The 19,997-nt window shown below is 37.7% G+C and overlaps 1 protein-coding gene across 2 annotated transcripts in view; it reads left to right on the forward strand.

Moving 5' to 3' along the window:
- LOC122799515 (TRIO and F-actin binding protein) overlaps positions 1–19,997 on the forward strand; it is a 3,126,988-nt gene that overhangs the window by 801,598 nt on the left and 2,305,393 nt on the right. For both annotated transcript variants that reach the window (XM_044068636.1, XM_044068645.1), the window contains exon 7: positions 16,697–17,129. In XM_044068636.1, coding sequence (XP_043924571.1) covers positions 16,697–17,129 — 433 coding nt within the window. The remainder of the gene's footprint in view (positions 1–16,696; positions 17,130–19,997) is intronic.

Below are 19,997 nucleotides of genomic sequence, written 5' to 3' on the forward strand. Positions count from 1 at the left end.
TGAAGTCCTAGTAGTATACAAAACTGTTTGCATTCATCTTTTCTCAAGTCAAAATGTGTTATGAGCTGCTGTATTTTTCTACCAGTTAAGTTTATTTATTTGGAATTCATCTTCTGCTTTTGTATTCTATGTTGATTCAGTTTGAATAACAGCTGTTTAATCTCCAGGAATGACATTTCTCTTTTACTGTAAAATGTTTAATGGAAGGGGGTCATTAACTAAAAAAAACTAAAAGATTTACAGAGTAGGACATAGAGTTGTAACATCCAGATTTTTGAGTGCCTAAGTTTGTAGAGGGCCCTGATCTGAGTGTTTAAGGACGTGCATAGTGGTAATCAGTGAGATGCACTCCTTCAGAATAAGTCATACACATAAGATGTTAGGCCATGTTTGTCCTCCAAGGGCCTGGTAAACAACTGCAGTAAATTTCTTTTCTAGCTGTGGATCAAGTATTAACAGAATGCACACTATTATTTTTATTAAAAAATGTTACTGCACAGCATTACTTATATATTTTTGTTTTAATGTATAATTTTTATTGAGATTTGCAAAGTGTATAACAATAATTGCAGAGAGGCATAATACAAAATGGAAATCATAGCTTGATATGTTGCAGATAGCTGTACCACTGTTTCAAATTAGCCATTTTAACCATGACTTATAACATCAACTGTCATTTTTTTCAGTAGGACTGCTTGACCAGGGTTTTTGGTTCAAGTATAGATTCAGGCTTATTTTGCTGATTAAGAATTAAGCAGCAGTCCACATATAAACATGGCATAAAACATAATAAACAAATATAAAACATATATGAAACAGTCAGGACTCGTAATTAAATCACCAAATTAAACACATAGGTCTTAAAGACACCATAATGCTGCTGAGTGTTGAGGCCTCCCAAAACCATCTAGGTAGTAAGCTCCAAAGGTACACATCCTGATACACAGATATTACACCTTCAGAAACACCAACAGTGCCAGTGTGACAAAGAAAGGGCATGAGTGAGACACTATGGTACAAGCAGCTTAATTTTACAATATCTATCCCATAGCTAAACTGATTTGAGAACAGGAGAGTCATGTTCACTATTTAACTTTCAGAGTGAAATGCTTGTATTTCAGAATGTGTTTAGTCAGACTGACAAGCTGGATTTTCTGTTATTTTCATTAGTAAGAAGTCCCACACACCACCTGATTAGTTCTAAAGAGGGAAGGATATTTAGGAGGGTAGCGTAACCCTTTTAAATGAAAATGTAGTCTACAGATATGTTTTGCAGTAAGATGTCAACTTCGTAAGTTATGCTGTTTCATGGGGTAAGTATAAAATACCACACGAGCAGTTCGTTCATATAGGACAGACCATTGTAGAGTAAGATAAACAAGGAGCTGAACTAAACAGATGGTATGTGACTGAATAGGAAGCTGGGAAAAGGCAACAAAATAATTTATAACTATTAAATAAAATTAGTTTTAGAAATGACTTCATTCACTTGTAACGCGTCTAGCAAAACTTAAAATTGTTCTCTCATCTGCACAGGCAGTTATGTTCTTTATTACAAAAGAAGCACCAGCAAAACAGAGTTCACAAGGGAGGATTGGTACATATGAAGTTGGACATTGCAGAAGCTTTGAAACCAGGGAGAAGTTAGATAACAATAGAGAGAACAAACGAAACATGTAAGTGACACAAAGCTGATTACCAGATCATGACAAAGTGCCAAGTGAATAAAATTTAGGACAAATTCCCTCAACCAGAGCCATAAACGCAGGCATGCACCATGTACCAAGGAAACAAACCAAATGTGTTTGTATATATTACAAATATAGTATGAAAAGTACACAATTCAAAGACAGTGTCATATACAAAATGCAGAGCCTAGTGAATTGCTTACCAAGAAGTATACCAGGCACTGCAGACAGAGGTCCAGGAAGTAGAAACTGACATAGCAGGACAGCAACTCCACACCAGTAGGTATAGGGGAGCTGTATGCTGCAGCAGGAGAGAGTATATGTGGTTAGGGGTGGCAGGTCACAACACACAAATATAACAACACCCACATGTAAGTGTGCCATAGGTTGTGCACGTGGCAAAAAAGCTTGCACATTAAAATGTGTAAGCATCATAGAGAGGACAGGCACAAAAGTAATAGAAGCCTAAACTGCCACTGCCACATGTCTGCATGCAGGTGCACTGTTGCTATTCATCACACGTCAGAATACATGTAAGTAGAAATTAATATCAGTTGTGATGCACTTAGAAGAGTAGAAAAATTCTGGACAAGATTGCACTGTCATTCACTAAAATAATCTTAAAAAATATAATATTAATCCCAGATTGTGCCACTGTATAGATGGAAACACAAGGCAGAACCCCACACAGTGGTGTAGGCTAGCATTGAAATGTATAACTGTGCACATAAGTGGTTTGTTAGACTCCACTGGCAAAAAGCATTGGTACATACACACTGCAGAGCAGCCATTTGCCACATATCACAAAACATCTATGGGCATCAGTGAAAGTACATCTGGGATATACATAAATGTCAACATTTATATTCAGCAGTGAACATACAATGGCATACGAAACAGCTATGTCCAAAAACAAAATTATATCCGTGATATGCATGTGTAACAATTTATGTTCAGCAATGAGCAAACAATGCAAAACAAAACAGTTATGGCCCATAGTAAAACTGTATCAATGATATGCATAAATGTAAAAAATATATGTTCAACAGTAAGCAAACAATTCAAACCAAACATTAACTCAAAGTTTGTACAAAGTATAGTCTGTGCATAAAGCCTGTCCAGCACCACAACAGACATTTCACATTGATCTTCCTCACTCGTCCTCTCAGCTTTGATAATGATAAGTTCCAGCTGCAGACCTCCCTCTGTCATAACTGGAGGAGTAGGGAGTGGCACTGAGATGACGTGGTGACAGCTATGAAAGAAGAAGCTGTGACCAAAGCAGAGAATACTCCAGCCCTTTTGGCCCAAGTTGGGAGTATCTACCATCGGAAGACATTGACTAGGGCTGAAGCATTTCAGAGAGTCATCAGTCACTAGGACACCAGGGAAGCCTGGAGAAGAGGATGGTGTACATGGCAAACCATAATACAAACGCAATGCCCACAAGTAAAAGTTGTTGTGCAACATCTGTCTGTGTAAGCAAGACTAAAATATTTTATGCAAGTTTTCTGTCCCTTTGAGGTAATCACAAATAGTCACAAATCCCAATAGCATTGCATGGTACAACCTCCGTAGTGTGCTTTGGAGGTAGTAACCTGTGCTAATAACCTGGCATATGGCCCTTGCCACATCTTTCATCAGCAGCTTAGTATGGGTTACTATCTCCTCAGTATGATGCATCTAAGCTCCCACTTTTTCCATCAGAGACTGGAATGTCTCAATCATAGAGACACCCACATCTTGCTGTTGGGTAACAACCAGCTCCCACCATACATCTTACCAGTTCTAGTGCTGTTTATTCCTGGTGATCTAAAACACAGAAGGTAAAAGACTCTGTTAACACCATTCCATTAACATGTAGTCCTCATACACATAGGTGAGGAAGAACACCCCTGTGCCATGAACTGGATAGCAATGCAAAACAGGGAGGTAAAGTAGTACATATGAGGACATAGTGTAGTACGTATGAGGACATATCTAAAACATGTATTTGCTTGCTAAAGATAGTGTGCAGTCATACCAGTGCAGATCTGTAGCATCAGCATGATTTAAAGGCATGTTTCAGAAATGTACTTGGAGTGCAATAAGCAGCCGCAGCCAAACATTCCATGAGCACCATTAGACAGACATATATGGTTCTGCAGGTGACATATATGCCAGAAGAGCTCAGTACAGGAGAAAGATGTATCCAGGCAAGCCAGGCCAAGACGTGTCCCAAAGCCAGTACAATTACCATATTGAGCTATGGGATACCAACAATCTGAGATGATACACATATAGTAGGACTACTATTCTTAGCAGTCAGTATGGGGAAGTGTTTTGTTTTCCTGTGGAAGTTTATTCAGAGAAGCTTCAGTGAGGCCCAGGGATTCTTTTAATAGCAAATGAACAGTTGAGGTTAAGGACCTAATTGAGGAATATAATGCAGGAGAAGATAAGTAAGAATAAAGGTGTTTTATAGGCAGCCATTCTTAAAATTATAGCATGTTCATGTGCTTTGTTTTTAGAGTACGTTCAGAGACAGATCCAGTACTAGGCAACGTTGTTTGGTTATAATGGAGGAAGTGAGGTAAAATGTGTTCAGAGGAATTAAAAGATGACTTTTCTGTTGGAAGGTTCTAAGGCCAAAGGGGAAAAGGAATAATGGAGAGGGTTAATAGAGTTTTATAAGGCTGAGCTAGAGAAATTTGCAATTAGGTGATAGGGGGTGTGTGGTAAGTTAAATCTCTGGGTTGTAGTGGTAGTAACTGATGACAGAATTTTGAGAGAATCTGTGTATGGGGTGAGAAATGTTGGGGCAAAGTCATTGAGAGAAGAGTGAGAGTATAGGTGAGAATACGTGAGTGATGATAAAGTAGACTTTTGCCTGAGAGTATAAAGGGATGAGGAGGGAGAGAAGGTAGCTGGGGGACTGTAGGGACTTTTGATAAAGTAATTCAAAACACCTTGCACAGTCAATAGAAGTTAAGAAAACACACGAAGAGCCAGTAATTCACCAGTATCTTACTTCCTTTATTTCCAGCGATCTGGTACCTTGGCAATTCGCCTTCAAGGATCACAATTAATTTAGTGCAAACATCACAATTATATACATACTCATTTAAACAATTAAATCTCCTAATTAATTAATTAAACAGTGAAAAAACTTTTAAAGTGACCATGAACTGATTATAAACTTATTATAAATATAAGTATAAATATAAAATATAAAATAAATAAATAAATATATGAACGTATGCTGAATGTAAATAATTCATTAAATGCCTAATTCCTGATTCATACCATTAGGCTTTAGAGTGTGAAACTTAAAAATCATTCTAGTTTCAAGCTCCAGTAATTTTACTACAATGTCATCTCCTCTCTGAAGGAAGGGCTTTCCCAAAATACTGAATTTTAAACTATTAGAAGAGCCACTATGTTTCTCTTGGAAATGCTTAGCAACAGGGCTAACCAAATTTTGGTTCCTGATATCTTTTAAATGCTCTAAAATCCGTACCCTTACCATTCTTTTTGTTTGTCCTATGTACCACATATTTTTACATGAACAGCCCAAAATGTAAACCACCCCTGTTGATTTACAACTAAAATGATGTTTAGAAATAAAATTTACATCAGGAATGGAAGTCAGAGACAACGAGGCATTTCAGCGTATTCAGCGTCTTCAACGGAAAGGAATGTTCCTAAAAATGTAACTTTCACCAATACTTCAGCGACTGTGAGCGCAGCTGAGGTTCTCGATGGTGCCTTAGTTTCATCCAACACAGGAGATTCCTTTCAGACGAACAGTTCGAACAAGGGAAGAAATGGAAGGAAGGGAAGAAACCGCTTCAAATAATATATTGGTATGTGAAGCAGGTTTTAGCTCAGTAAATTCTGATATAGAGACTTTAATGTGTATAAATTTATCTAACTTGGAATTGACTCATGATATGAAAAATGTTTTGTTCAAAGGTTGTAAATTCATACCGACTTTTTTTCCTTCTCTTGCTGACATATATTTTGAAATCAAAGATTTCATTAGAAAGTTGTTGTTAAAGTTTTATTTCAAAAGAGAAGATGTCAGTTTCTGGAAATGTTGATTTTATGGTGACATCAGATATCCATAAATCCAAGTCTCCCCTTCTCCTTCCCTGCTCCAAAAGAGTCAGTCATCACAGATGCCTTGGACTTTCCTTGTGGAGCAGTTTCAGGAGGAATAAAAGTGCAGGGGGCGTGGGACACCAGACACCAGATGCAAGCATATAAATATCAAGAGGATATTTGCCCTGATCAAGGCTCGCAACTCTGTGAACCATCTTTGGTCCCTGGGACCTCTTTAAGTTGCTACAAGATAATACCACAGTCATGTGGTACATCAACAAGCAAAGGGAGGAACCAAGTCACACAATCTAACTCTACAGGCATCCTACTTACTCAGAGCAAAATTATGTGGCAGACAAACTGAGCAGGACCAGGGCAGACCCTCATGAATGGAAACTAGATCGTGGGGTCTTCCAAGATTTGGTCCGTCTGTAAGGAGTTCCTCAAGTAGATCTCCTTCGCTCCTCTCTGAACAGTCAGTTGGCAAGATTCTGTTCCAGGACTCCAATCAAGAAGGCCTGGAAGAGAGATGCCTTTTCTTTTCCGTGGACAGAAATGTTTGTTTATGCTTTCCCACTCTTTCCGCTAACATGCAGGGTACTTCTCAAGATTTAGAAAGAATCTCCCGAGATTGTTGTGGTAAATCCCTTCTAGCTCACTCAACCATGGTTTTCCCTTCTTTTGGAAATGGTCAGGGGCAGTTACCACAAACTTCCTCACAGATTGGATCTACTCTCACAAGAACTGTTTGATAACTCCCTGACATCCAAGAACTTCAGTTGACTGCATGGATGATAGGGTCTTAATTACTTTTAGAGGATGTGCAGCAGATACTAATGGAGGCAAGAAAGTCTGCTACTAGAAAATCATATATAAGGAAATGAAAAAGGTTTACAACATAACCAGCACCCATTATGGGCTGGTTGTTCTCAGGTTCTGTAATATTTGTGCGAATTACTATATTATGACATTTCTTATTCCTCTATCAAATTTCATTTGCTGGTAATTTCAGCATGACTGTCCATGGATCTTCCTCTTTCAATGCAATCTCATGTCAAAATGCTCTTGAAAGGGGGTTTGCATAAGAGGCCTCCAAGAAAGCCAGTGGCCCCTCCTTTGGATCTTAATTTTGTGTTAGAGAAGCTAACACTTGCTCCATTTGAACCAGCTAAGCTGACTGACTTGAGGTTCTTAACATGAAAGGCAGTTTTATCGATTGCTCTGACCTCTTCAAGAAGGGTATCTAGGTTGCAAGCGCTTATAGTGAGTCAACCCTATCTCATCTTCCATAGGGACAGTGTTTCTTTGAGATCTGTTCCTTTTTTTATGCATAAAGTGATATCTGAGTTTACTTTAAGCCAGACTACCCATATCCCCATTTTGAGGGAGAAGGGTACTCCATACCTTCAATGTCCACAGATGACTCAGGTGCTATCTTGAAAGAACTAAATATTTCATATCTTTAGATCAGTTGTTTATTTCTTGTGAAGGTAAGAAGAAGGGACAACCCGTGTCAAAACAGACTGTTTCCAAATGGTTGCCTAATGATATTATTTTTTTATACTTAGCATAACAGAACTATTCCAGGCAAGGTCAAAGCCCACTGTAACAAGGTCTTGGGTTCATCTATGGCTTTTTGGAGAGGACCAGATTCTAGAAGTATTCTAGAAGCTGCTACTTGGTTCTCTTTACATACGTTTACAAAGCACTTTAAGCTTGATTCCATCCCAGGGTCTAGATCAGGCTTTGAAGCTCCTGGACCCTTCTCCTTCCACATCCTAAATTTAGTTAGCAAAGGTAATCTACCCATACAGCTAAGGCTGGTACAGTACTGATCAATATGATGAGTGTAAGTAAAACCATAACAGCAGATGTTCTAATTATCATTGCTGCAGTAGCCATTCTCTCTCTCCATCCCCTTGTTTTTTTATTTATTTTTATACCAAGGTGTGGACATTTATTTTTTTCTTGTTCCTAGCATTGTCCTTTCAGCGATCAGTCTCCCCTCTCTCTGCTGGCAGGAATGATTTGAAGGGTTTTGCACCCAAATTTATGTTTTACTGAGCTCAGCTTGACCTACCTGACAGTTTGGATTTATGGAAGGGTCTTTGAAGCTTTGGAAGCTGGCCATCTGTTTTAGCAGAATATAACCTATTTAGCTAAGACTACTGCATCAGTGATCATTTGAACATCTACTCTTTTGGTAAGTTTTAATTAACTTACACAGCTATACTTTACAGAGTCCTACAGGATGTCTATAAAGTCATAAAGAATGTGATCCCCTGCATAATATGTAAGCAAGAACACTGATACATTCAGATACCATTTTTGATGTTAGACTGTTCAATTCCTTGCTAAAACATGCTTTTTGTAACAATAATGCTGGTGGCACCATCAGAATCAAAAGCATGTTTTTTGTGACCAGTGTTTCACTGTAGGTACAGAAGCATAAGGCAATGAATGCAGTAAATCATTTGCAACCAAGGTGACTTGCATAAGAGGATATGGACGATGCTTTGAAAAAAATGCTGTGATTTATTTGAAGGCTTGGATTGTCTGCTTGGTATATATGACTAAGAGTTTTCATGATACAATACCTGTAATTCTTGCTCTGACAAGAGTTTCCTTTGTGCTCAAACGCAGGAATGAGCAAGAACTGAGGTACATGGTAGCCAAGGCAGTCGTAGCAGTACACACTGAGTCTACTGAATAGGCAAACAGTATGGTGATAGTAATCAACCAAGACAAGCTGAGATCTGCATAAATCCTAAAGATTTAAATAACTAGCTCAAAATGTGACACCACTTCAGGCAATAGAAATAATATTAGTAACAATATAAGTATTTCTTTGTGTTTATGCAAACCAATGGCTCTGTCAAGCGAAACTAAATGTTTAGCCCTAAGTTGTGCATCTGCAGTACTTTTGTAGACAGATACAGGTTTCTGAGGTTACCATTTAAAATCTCAGTGGCTTCAGAAGTATTTCAAAAACCTGTTGGAAACATAGAAGGGATCGAGGACGTACTGAGCATTGCTGCTGACAATTTGGTCTGGGGTGCAGCTATGCTGGAACATAATCAATTTTGATTAATCTATTTCACAAGCTGAGGCAGAAAGGCTTGTAGCTGAACAGAATCAAGTACCAAATCTGTGTAACTTCACTCAAGTACAGTGAGCTATATTTTTGTCATCATAAGGAACAGGATTCTGATCAAGTGTAGGCAATCGTGAATGTGCAAAATAAAAACTTCATAGATGTGACAGTGCCATTAAAGACATTTCTGGAAAGTGATATAAAATAGTTTTAGCCAAGGAAAACATCTTCAAAATGTTGAAATATCTGGTAACTTCAGCATGTACAGTCATATGTTATGATATCACAAAGTACTATTTTGCAGGTAGATTTAGACCAGATGTATATTAGTCAAGGTCTTCTTTATAATGCTGTAAAAGAGATGTTTTCTGTAGTGTTTGAATGTCAGAAATGATATGACCATGTTCAAGGTAAAAGCATCAGTGTAGATTCAAATAATAAAACAGTATGGAGCATTTTAAAAAGTAGTACATGCATCACCTACAAGACGCCAGAGGATGTTACTGTCATTGCAGCCAGTTACAGAAGCATGATCTGCAAATGACCGACCGGTCCGGTAAATGTTATGTGCATGGCAGAAACATTATGAAGGCATATCTACAGAAGTGAGAGGAATATTTGTTTTATGACAGTTGCAGGTGCTGCCCTAGGCTGTGTATCATTTGCAAAGCTGCAGGCTGTCGAAATCCTTACTGAGAGTGGTTATGATCTTCAACTGCTTTATAACGTTAGTATTTCTGGAAGGCCAGATAATGCAAGATCACATAGTCTTTAAAGGAGACAGAGTCATCATTTCCTCACAATCAATAGAACATGCATGGAAAAATCCATGAATCAAATCTATGGCCTGGAGTGACAGAGTGATAATACAGATTGTTAGAAACTGACATTTGTGGTCTATAGGAAAACTAAAATCAGAAAGAGTAACCTATCCCTCCTAATATTCTGACTTTGCCATGGATGAAGTTTAGTGTAGCCTTGTTTCAGCAGAAAAACTTAATTTTGAGTTGTGTCTTGACTGTTCTGCTACATTTCCTGAATCTGTATTGCTGAAAAGACACAAGTCAAATTGTCGCAACTGTCATTAAGAAGATTTTTTAACAACTTTATTGAAATAACATTTGTGACATAGGCAAATTTAAATTTATGTAAAAGTAATCAACTATATTAACAAGTACATCTTTACAAACATTATGCTTCACATATATTGCTACATATCATATAACCTAAGCAACATTACATATATTATTCAATTCTTGCCCTTCTTTTTAAACAAGAAACATCTTTATTAAACCATCACTTATGACATAGGCAGTCATACATTTATGTAAATGAAAACAAACCACACCGACACAACTAGTTGCAAGCATTTTATATCACAAACCATACTGACACACTCCCTGTTGCAAACATTGTGCATCACTTATCTACCCAATCATTTTCAGTCAAACATTCCACAGCTCATTTAAGTCCTGCCTGCTTTTAAACCTCATTCCTCCTCTGTATTTATTGTTCCCACAATTCTCATTTTTTCCTTTGTAGTTTGCTCTGACCCTTTTCTAAAGATCTCAGTTCCAGTTGTTTTGTTTCTCTTACTATATTCACTACTTCTACTACAGTTGGTTTAGATTATTATTTCCATTTTCAAGTAATTGTTTTTTGGCAGCTACCATAATTAGACACAGCAAGGCCTTACCATGTCTAAGCAGTTCAGATTCTGTATTATAGCTCAGAAAAATCATCTCTCTTGTCACACCAATCTGCCCACCCAGCATCTGTGACAGTACATACCGCAGGGAATCCTTAAAGTCTGCCAACTCACCACACTTCCAGAAAATATGTTCTCAATAACCTCTTTCTTCCCCATTACACCTCCAACATTTGCTGACTACCTGAGGAAAAATTCTCAGGAGTGTATTTAAGGTGTAAAAATATCTACGTAAACATTTCCTAAAAGAATCCTAAATCTTCTAGAGTGTTTCTTTGTGAATTGCTTATCCAATCTCTCTTCCTAATCCTTTCTAACATTCTCTGATTGTTTTTTATAGTCATTATGCAATATTGTATATACTCTACTAATTATTCCCTTTTTAATGGCAGCTTATGTTCTAGATTCTATTAAAAACTCTACCAGTGCTGGTCTTTCTTTTAGGACCCCCTATTTTTTTCTTTTTTTGCCTATACAGTGATATTAATCCTTAATAGGGAAGGCAATCTCTAACCTGCAGTCCAAATAAATTATTGGCATCTTCCCATTCTATTACTTTTTCCTTTCTAGTTATTTGCTTCCAATATCTTGGTTCCTTTGCCAGTTTTCTCCAATAAATTCCAGCCCCCTCTTGCATATTATCTGTTCCTCTGGTTGCAGCCATTCCTATAGGCAGAATCTCCTTTCTCCATTCATGTGTTGGCTTAGTTCTTAGGATGCTTTTTGCTGCTTTATAATTATAATATTCTGTGTGATTATTGTTATTCTCCTTAAAGGCCTGCATCCAAAATCCCAGTATCTCCTTGTTTCTTAAGATTCCCCATTGGTTCATCATAATCTTTTTCCACATTGAATTATAGTTTTCTGCTTGTGCTATGTATAGGAGCCTTAACTGTGTAGCTCTGAAATACCCCTTAAAATCGGGTAATCCCAGTCTGCCCTGCTCTATTGGAAGAATCAACTTATCCCACTTGACTCTTCCCCTTCCAGATGAAGTCCTTCAGTTCTTTCTTAATTGCTATCCACAACGTCTCTGGCTGATAGAAATATGCCTAACCTGTGTATAACATTAATGGGACTAAAACATTTTAACTGCTTGTATCTTACTATCCATATCCATATAAAAAAGCTTCTATATTCTCAGTTTTTATATCATCTTTTGTTTAGTGTCTTCCCACGTATTCTTAGTTGCCACACAAGAATCATTGTAATCCATACTCCTAAATACTTCATTTTATCATTTCCCCATAAATATGAACATTGCTGAACCAATTCATATGCGGTACATAATTTACCACTATTGCCCTTGTTTTAGCTTCATTCATTTTGTATCCAGAAAATTTTTGAAACTGTCTCAAAATGTTCCACAACACTGTAATATCTCTTTCTGGTTTTGTAAGGTATAAAATTATATCATCTGCAAATAGAGACAGCTTTTCTTGACTACTATACAATTATATTCTTGAATTTCTAACTCCCTTATTTTCTTTAGCAATGGTTGTAAATATAATGCAAATAGCGAAGGGTAAAGAGGACACCCCTGCCTGATTCCTCTGCTCAAGCAGAAATTATCAGAAAGGACCCCACCCACTTTAATTTTTGCCTCCGATCCCTCATATATCCTCCTAATCAACCTTATAATTTTTTTCAGGAAATGCAAATGCTTCCATTGCCCTGCTCATAAAGTCCCAGGTTACTCTGTCAAATGCTTTCTCTGCATCAAGACCCACCAACAACAATTGTATTTTTTTACATTCTTCTTCCATCTGGATCATCAATGTTCGGTTAATGTTGTCAGATGTTTGCCTCCTCTTCCCCACAAAAAACACATTGAACCATATCTGTCAATTTTGGCATTATTTTTGCCATTCTTATAGCCATTATAGACATGAATACTTTATAATCATGGTTTAGTATTGAAATGAGCCTGTATGAAGCTGGATGTGATGGGTCTTTACCCTCTTTAGGTATTACAGCCACCACTGCTTGCTTCCAGGATGTGGCTACTTCTCCTCCACTTAAAATACTGATAAATAGAACCTTCCAGATCTTTATCATTTTTTTCCCTCCTAGCTTCCAAACTTCTACAGGAATACCATCTGTTCCTGGGTACTTTCAAGTAGATTAGTTATACATTGCAATTTTTATGTCATCTCCTCCTATCCTGTTAGGAGGAGAGCCTCATCTACCTCTAACCTTGACATATTTAATTCTTCCATAAACTTTGCCATTTGTAGCTTTTCTTGTTTTCCATATTTTTCTGCTTTATACAGACTTTAATAGAATTTCCTTAATATTTCTAATACCTCTACAGGATCTCTTCTTACCTTCCATGTCATAGGCTCCCTAAGCTTGGCGACAGCCCATTCTACTTTCTGTTGCCGAAGTCATTGTTCTAAAAGTTTAGTGGTCCTTAAGTACATTTTTCTAGAATATGAGCTACCAGAATAAGTAATCACTGACAACGATCCATAGTTTGTAAGCCATGAATTCTCATTTGTCTGAGAAATTGTGGAAGTTTAGACATGATTTCAATCCCTATTTATCCTCAAAGCACTGGAAAGGTTGAGCACAAGGTCAGGACAATAAATGATTTCATGGAGAAATTGATACGTTTGAATTCCAGTGACAGTTATCCATCTTCACTTCTAACAGGTAGACTTCTTAGGTCAAAATAAACAACTTTGTTCTCACTCTTAATATAAAATAGCATGCAGTCTACTACTATACTGTTATAAGAAAAGCAAAGTGAGGAGAAACTCTAATGGAACTGCAGATCTTTTTTTTTTTTTTACTTAAAAAAGTGCAAAGAATGGCCACACAAGTGATGGATCAAGAATTTAGAAGTACACATTTAATGGAATGTATAGTACTTTCAGGAGCAGATTTCATTAGGTCTTACTGTGTACAAGGTTAAGTAAACAGGATCTACAGAAGAAACACAAGACATATGCAAACTACTTAGAGAACTACAGAATGCTGCAGACAGAAGCAATTTGAAATAGTTCTGACTTTCCCTTTCTACAGAGTATAACCACTGCTACAGAAATGACAACAGACACCAGGATGACTTGTTAAATCTGAGTTTAGTTGGTGAGGCAGGTACTTCCTAAATGTGGCATAAACAATTTGCAGGTCAATGATCAAACTATTGCACTCTATTTTCCAAAGTTGAAATCAGTGGTACTTGCCAATAGTACACTCACCTGCAAAATCTGTTACTTGTGGAAGTGATAGTTATAAAACATTTGCATTCTTGAAAGCTAGTTAAAATCAGTGCTCAGACTTGCAGTTCAGTAAAACTACTGTGAATGTTCATGTTAGATTTTACCACCTGAACTGCGTTTAACATGAGATGTGCGTACTGCTAGGATGTTTTGTACTGTATGCTTAATTGAGAAGTATTTGGTTATTTCTAAAAAATTAGGGTTGTCATATAATGGCAGCATGTGATTAGAGGGAGCTCAGCAGAGTGGGAGCAGTGCATGATTTGACGCTCATTTCTTCAGTCTGCTGTAAACTGCTGTAGTATATTACCTCTGTCTGAATGCCTCTTCCATTAGTCTTTAAGGGCATCTGTATTAACTGTTTTTTAAGTTACAGATACAGCATAGTGTTGACTAGTGCTAGATTTGATAACAGGAAGGTTGAGTTCATGGTAAGTTTTTAAAACTAAGTGAAGAGGAGCTATCAAGAGTGTTGTGGGATGTCTTTGAGCATGCAGCTGGGGAGGCTGACTAAATCATATTAAAAAGTTACCAATGTTAATAACAAAAACAAATGAGGGGAGGGATAATCCAGTCCTCTAGCATCCAATTTCAGGGACAAATCTTTGCTAGTTTATTGGCTGGAATATTGGAGGAGATGATACGGAGGTTAGTCTGTCAAGCCAGTGACAGAGGGTTAAAGCCTGAACTATACACTAGGTGACTTGAGTTTAGTTAGTCACTTGAGTGAGTGATTGCACTGGCAGGAAGTATGAGTGGTACTTATCTTGGGGGAGGGAGGTCGCTCCCAGCTCATTGCAGTGAGACAGAAGTTTCAGGGCATGGAAGCAGAAGCTGGTGAAGGGAGAGCTATATACTGTGATTGAACAAGCTAGTTTTGGTAGCTCCTGTCCTGCATATGAGATAGTGTGCATGCATAGATGTTGTGGGAGTGCTGCAGGCTTTGCAGTGATGTAGATGTGTATGTCATCACTAGGACAGGGATTATGGCCTTGATACAAATCTCTTATTGTCAGGATGCATGTTTCAGTAGAATAGCTTTCTTTGTTTCAGAAACAAATGACACTGCAACATCAAGCAATCACTAGTGTGGCAAATGGGACATAGACAGGTGACACGGGGGACACCCCCATTTTATCACATATGGTTATTGGATTGAATGGAGCTAGGCAAATGGTAAATGTGGAATTTTGCTAATAAATTAATGCTGTATGTACAATTCAACCAGAACTTTAACCATTATTTCAGTGATGGATGAAGCTGACAGGTAGGCCACCAACCACTGTGACTGCTGGAACAGATGGCAATGAGAGACTGAGCACTCACAGTGTCATTACGTATCAGCATGAGCTGGGATAGTGTAGTTGTTGGGTGGATTGTATTTACTTTTACTATACTAAAACAACATTTTGGGTTTCAAGAGAAGAGTTTTCTTTATTTTATGAATCAGTGGCATGAGTGTATTAAGTGCACCGCTCGTGTTACTGAGAATGGTGGTGCTTTTGGCTGGATACTCCACAGTGTTAAAACATGTGGATTGGGACTTGATTAGGCAGGAGACTGGAAACCATAGTGAGTCTAGAGGAAAATGTTCAGCTTTCTTTCTACACTATAGCCTTCAAGAGGAAAGTTCTTAGTCTGGATAGGGATACTTTTTTGTAACAAAAAGCATTATTAATAAGAATTTTTCATGTCAGCATTGTTTGTTTTCTTTTTTTTAAATCTGGCTACTACAGTCTGTGCCACAGTGACTCAGGATTTTGTTTGCTTCCCTTTAAAAGAATGCCAAGAGGAAACCTTTGTCAGTTTGCATCATGTGATGATAATGTGTGGTACTGTTATTCCATTGTCTGGCTACAGTAACAACCAAACACTAAAAATGAATGTCAGTATGTTGCTGCTAAGGGTAAGTTAGAAAACTGGTCACTCCAAAGTGTCATCAGGACAAGTTAATGCGGTATTAGGGACAATTTCTGACTTGGTAGCTTCCTATACTTGTTTTTTGACACTTGTACAAAGACTGAGGTGGACATTAAATGCCTTTGTTTTGTGCATGTAGTTCTCAGTGTAAATGGTAGCAGTAAAGCCATGCTTTATACTCTGTTTATGACTGGAGATTATGGCGGGGGAGTTATAATGAATAAATTGCATATTCTATAGTTAGATCTGTAAAAATGCAGCAGAACTATCTGTGACACGTTAATGCTGTTGAATGTGAAGTTGCTGTGTTATTCAGTGGCTGGATAGTGAAGCCTTATTTAACTGAATATTTGCTCTGTGGCGTCTTTTTTAATATGTTTACCTTTATAAATTGTGATAGCATGCACAATTTAAAAGCAGGACCCTGGAACTTAAACATTGTAACTTCTTTTTACCCTGAGAGATCACTTGCACTTGTTCTACATATTCTCATTGCATTTTGTAATGCCTCAGTGTTCTGTGCATCTTTTCTTCCTGTGGCAGCAGCATTGTTTTTCTTTCTGCCTGTCCTTTGTAGTATGACATTTCAGATGTGGTGAATTATAATAGTAAAACATATGGCAACATTTTTATTTCCCTGTGTTTATTTGTTCCCACCATCTTCCCACCAGTGGTATTAGTACTTCTTAATTTGTGTATAATTTTGCACTGTAGTATTTGTACTATCTGGAGCTTTTCTCATCAGCCCTCCATTGTCAATAGATGTTAGTCCAGTTAGACATCCCTGGTCAACAAAGCAAACAAGGAAACAAGCAAACAAGTACATTAATTAAATGAGTTAATCTTAAGTTAAATTATATCCTTTTTATAGAATATATTGCTTGCTTTTTATGCACTAGTTGAAAACTGACAAGTATACCATGGAGTTGTAAATATAGCAACAATAAACAGAGAAATTTTGTAAATGATTTAACAGACACCAGCATAACTGATGAAGGACGACATGAAGCCTGGAGAAAGAATCGTGTGGAAAGTGGCTATTTTTCTTTGGAACGTAGCAAGTCAGAACCAGATCGCTCTTCTTCACCTCATCGCAGAAGCAGTGAGGCTAGTGGTGCCACTCTGCGCAGTCGCTCACCATTGCGGAATGAATCATCCAGTAACAATCTAATGAGTAGCGGGAGGCTGACTTCGTCTATGAGCTCACTAGATTCTGAGACTAGCGCTGATCTCCAGAAGGGCCAAGGGAGACTGAGGCGAGACTACACAATCCTAGCTGACCTTCCCAAACCCAAGCGTATCAGTAGCATGGAGACCTGTGAACAGGAAAAAAGGTACCTAGGAATGAGGATTCGAATGCGTAGCCCTGGAAGAGAGGAAGTGGAACGGATATTTGGACATGAACGCAGGTAAGTTATGGCTTTGAAAGAAAAAGTAATCCATTAAGTTAAATATTTTAATTTTGTCTTTACAGCAAACTTGTTTAGAGACAGAAATACTGTGAACATTTTTTTCTTTAATTCATTTTAATTTTCTTAACTAATTTCTTCCTACTGGAGTATAGTCATCAGAAAAGTGTAGTTCTTGTGTATCCTGAAAGAGTACATGCACCCTCTTAGAAGACATCCCTATACTCCTGAAATGAGAATACTATGAATATTTTCAAAGTTCTGGTACAGGCCTAAAATTAAGGCAGCAAGGTAGCACCTAGGAGATCCTGTGATTTGTTAAGCATTCTTAATGAAACTGTCACCATGGGATTTACAGAGCTATTAAGTTATTAAGTAGTGTTTGCAAAAAGTCATGAAAATTATTAGATATTTCCATGTTTACATTAAAATGCAAACTGGAGCGTGATACTGTTATGTTAGGGTGGTGTATGCAAGCAGTGGGTGTTAGTAAAAAATGACAGTAAACATAATGGCAACATGAAGATATTCTGAGATACAAATATTTGATAAAACTGTTATGATTACTAGAAAAGTGCCCATGGCTTACAGTCATTTAATTAAAGCTGTGTAATCTACAAGTAAAGAAACTATGCCATCTTTTACAGAATGTTAAGACTCACAATGTTATCACTGATACTTGCCATCTAACATGTACGTTTTTTGTAGATTAATATTGTTTTGAAATGCTGTGAAAATATATGCGTAAGTTTGCATAATTTTGACAGTCACAAAACAGTGACATACTACCCCCTTGTCATACATTACTGGAAAACTGTCAAACATACCCCGATTGATATATTGTTTCTATCACACACAGTTAGAGATATAACTTTTTGTTTGACAACAGCATTAGTATTTTTTGGCAGATAAAAAAGCATTTTGTTTCATATATGAAATCAGCACCAACTAACAGACCTTAGATGTTAACACTAACTGTGTAGCCCACTGTTTGCCAAAGAGCTTTCATATTTCACATTTTTTGAAACTCGCATAATTTTTCAGATATTGCAAATCTTGTGCAGTATGTTTTCAGTATAGGATTTTGGGGAAAAGTTCTCAGGAAGCATGTGACTCCCTGCCTTGGAAGACTTCAGGAAGGATTACTTACCCTCTTACTGTTCATGACTGAATGAGTTAAGAGAAGTGTATTTCCTGTTTTATGCAGAGTGCTGCAAGAGTTCTCTGGTAACACCCTGCTGCTGTCCTTCTGAAAGATGAGTTAAACTGGAAAAATGTTTACTTGTCATGTATTGTATAAGGTATACTGTAAGCATAAGCAACTAGTACATGCCAAAAAATCTTGTATGATCTATCTTTAGAATACAGAATTCGTGTTGACCTGTAATAGCAAACAAAACTGAAAAATAGCAGTGTTAGCTTGGTGGCAAGCACTGTATTACTGTAAGATCTTAAGATACTATTTTAACCCCCTGATGTAACGTTGAAAAAAAGACACACCTCACAGAAAGTACTCAGTAGAATCGGTACAGTGAGACAAAGAGAGCAGTGGCATCAGACACAAAGTCTTAGGATCGGAAGATGCCAATTGATCATTAGTTTAATACCAATATTCATTTCTCTACCGGCATTTTTCATTTTTGAATGCCAGTACAGAAATTAATTTTGATACTAAAGCACTTCAGCGCTTTGTGTGCAAGCTTTTATTTTTCTGAGGTTGGACTTGAGGGATGGAGTGCAGAAACTTGATCTGGCTGGCTGCAGAGTTTGATTACCAGTTGGATAATCACAGATCTATTTTTTTTTTGCACCTCAACTTACAGTTGAGGCTATAGATTTAGATTGAGGAGCAGCACCAGGCACCAACTATGGTTCTTATGACACTGTATTAACTTATCACCAAGATAATATTGTGATTGATGGGATGATGTGATCTTAGTTGTTGAAATGTCCCTAGGTGTATGGATTCTGATTATGGGGTAATAAGATAAAATAGCATAGACAAACTCTCCATCTTTAAAGAGTAAGACATTTTGGGGTACTACAAGTGCTCACATCCTGTTAGCTCTTGACTGAGTTTGACTTGCTTGTTGCTGCTTGCTGTAAACAGTAAGTGCCCTACCTCTCACTTGCCTGATCCTACATAAATCCCCCAGAACCCTAACTCCAACCTGGTCCCTAACCCTAAACTGAATTGTATTTGTATTTATCTTTTGTTGACAGGGTTAGTCTCACTAAGCATGTAGCCTCTTTTCAGGAGAGACCCAAGGTGGTACTAGGGGAAATTTGACCAGGGCATTATGTAACTTCCCCTACTCTTTTTGATAGGTGCCATGGAATCCTTTACATCCATCTTAGCTACCCCAAACTCAAGCAGATGAGACATCAGTTTAACCTCTCATCTGAAGGGTGAAACACTCAGAAGTTCAGCAGCCCCCTTATACTGCACTGCACTGTCATCAATCCACCTACCTGTTATGGGAATTGAACCACAGTCTTCTGCGCCAAAAGCAAGTGTTCTACCAGTTGTGCCACTTGACACTACAACTCCTCACTTCCTAATCCTAAACCTAAAACTCTGCTTGCTCCCTAAACTTAAATTCCCCTGAGTTCCTGCCATTTGACTCCCCTCCCACTCTCTAAACCTAAATTCACTACCCCAGGCTACCCCATGTGCTCAACCCCTGTACTACCCCAGGCTACCCCATGTACTCAACCCCTGTACTCATCCTAAACTCTACCATCACTCCGTTTACTTAACCTTTCTGTACCCTAATCTTATGCATGTAACTTTATACCTCTGTTACTAAGAATTCTCACTGTATATTCTCCCACAACTGTCATTTAGACTATTCGTCTACAGACTGC

Source organism: Protopterus annectens, chromosome 1.part0, assembly GCF_019279795.1.
Source record: "Protopterus annectens isolate FY-2018-M chromosome 1.part0, PAN1.0, whole genome shotgun sequence".
NCBI lineage: Eukaryota > Metazoa > Chordata > Ceratodontiformes > Protopteridae > Protopterus > Protopterus annectens.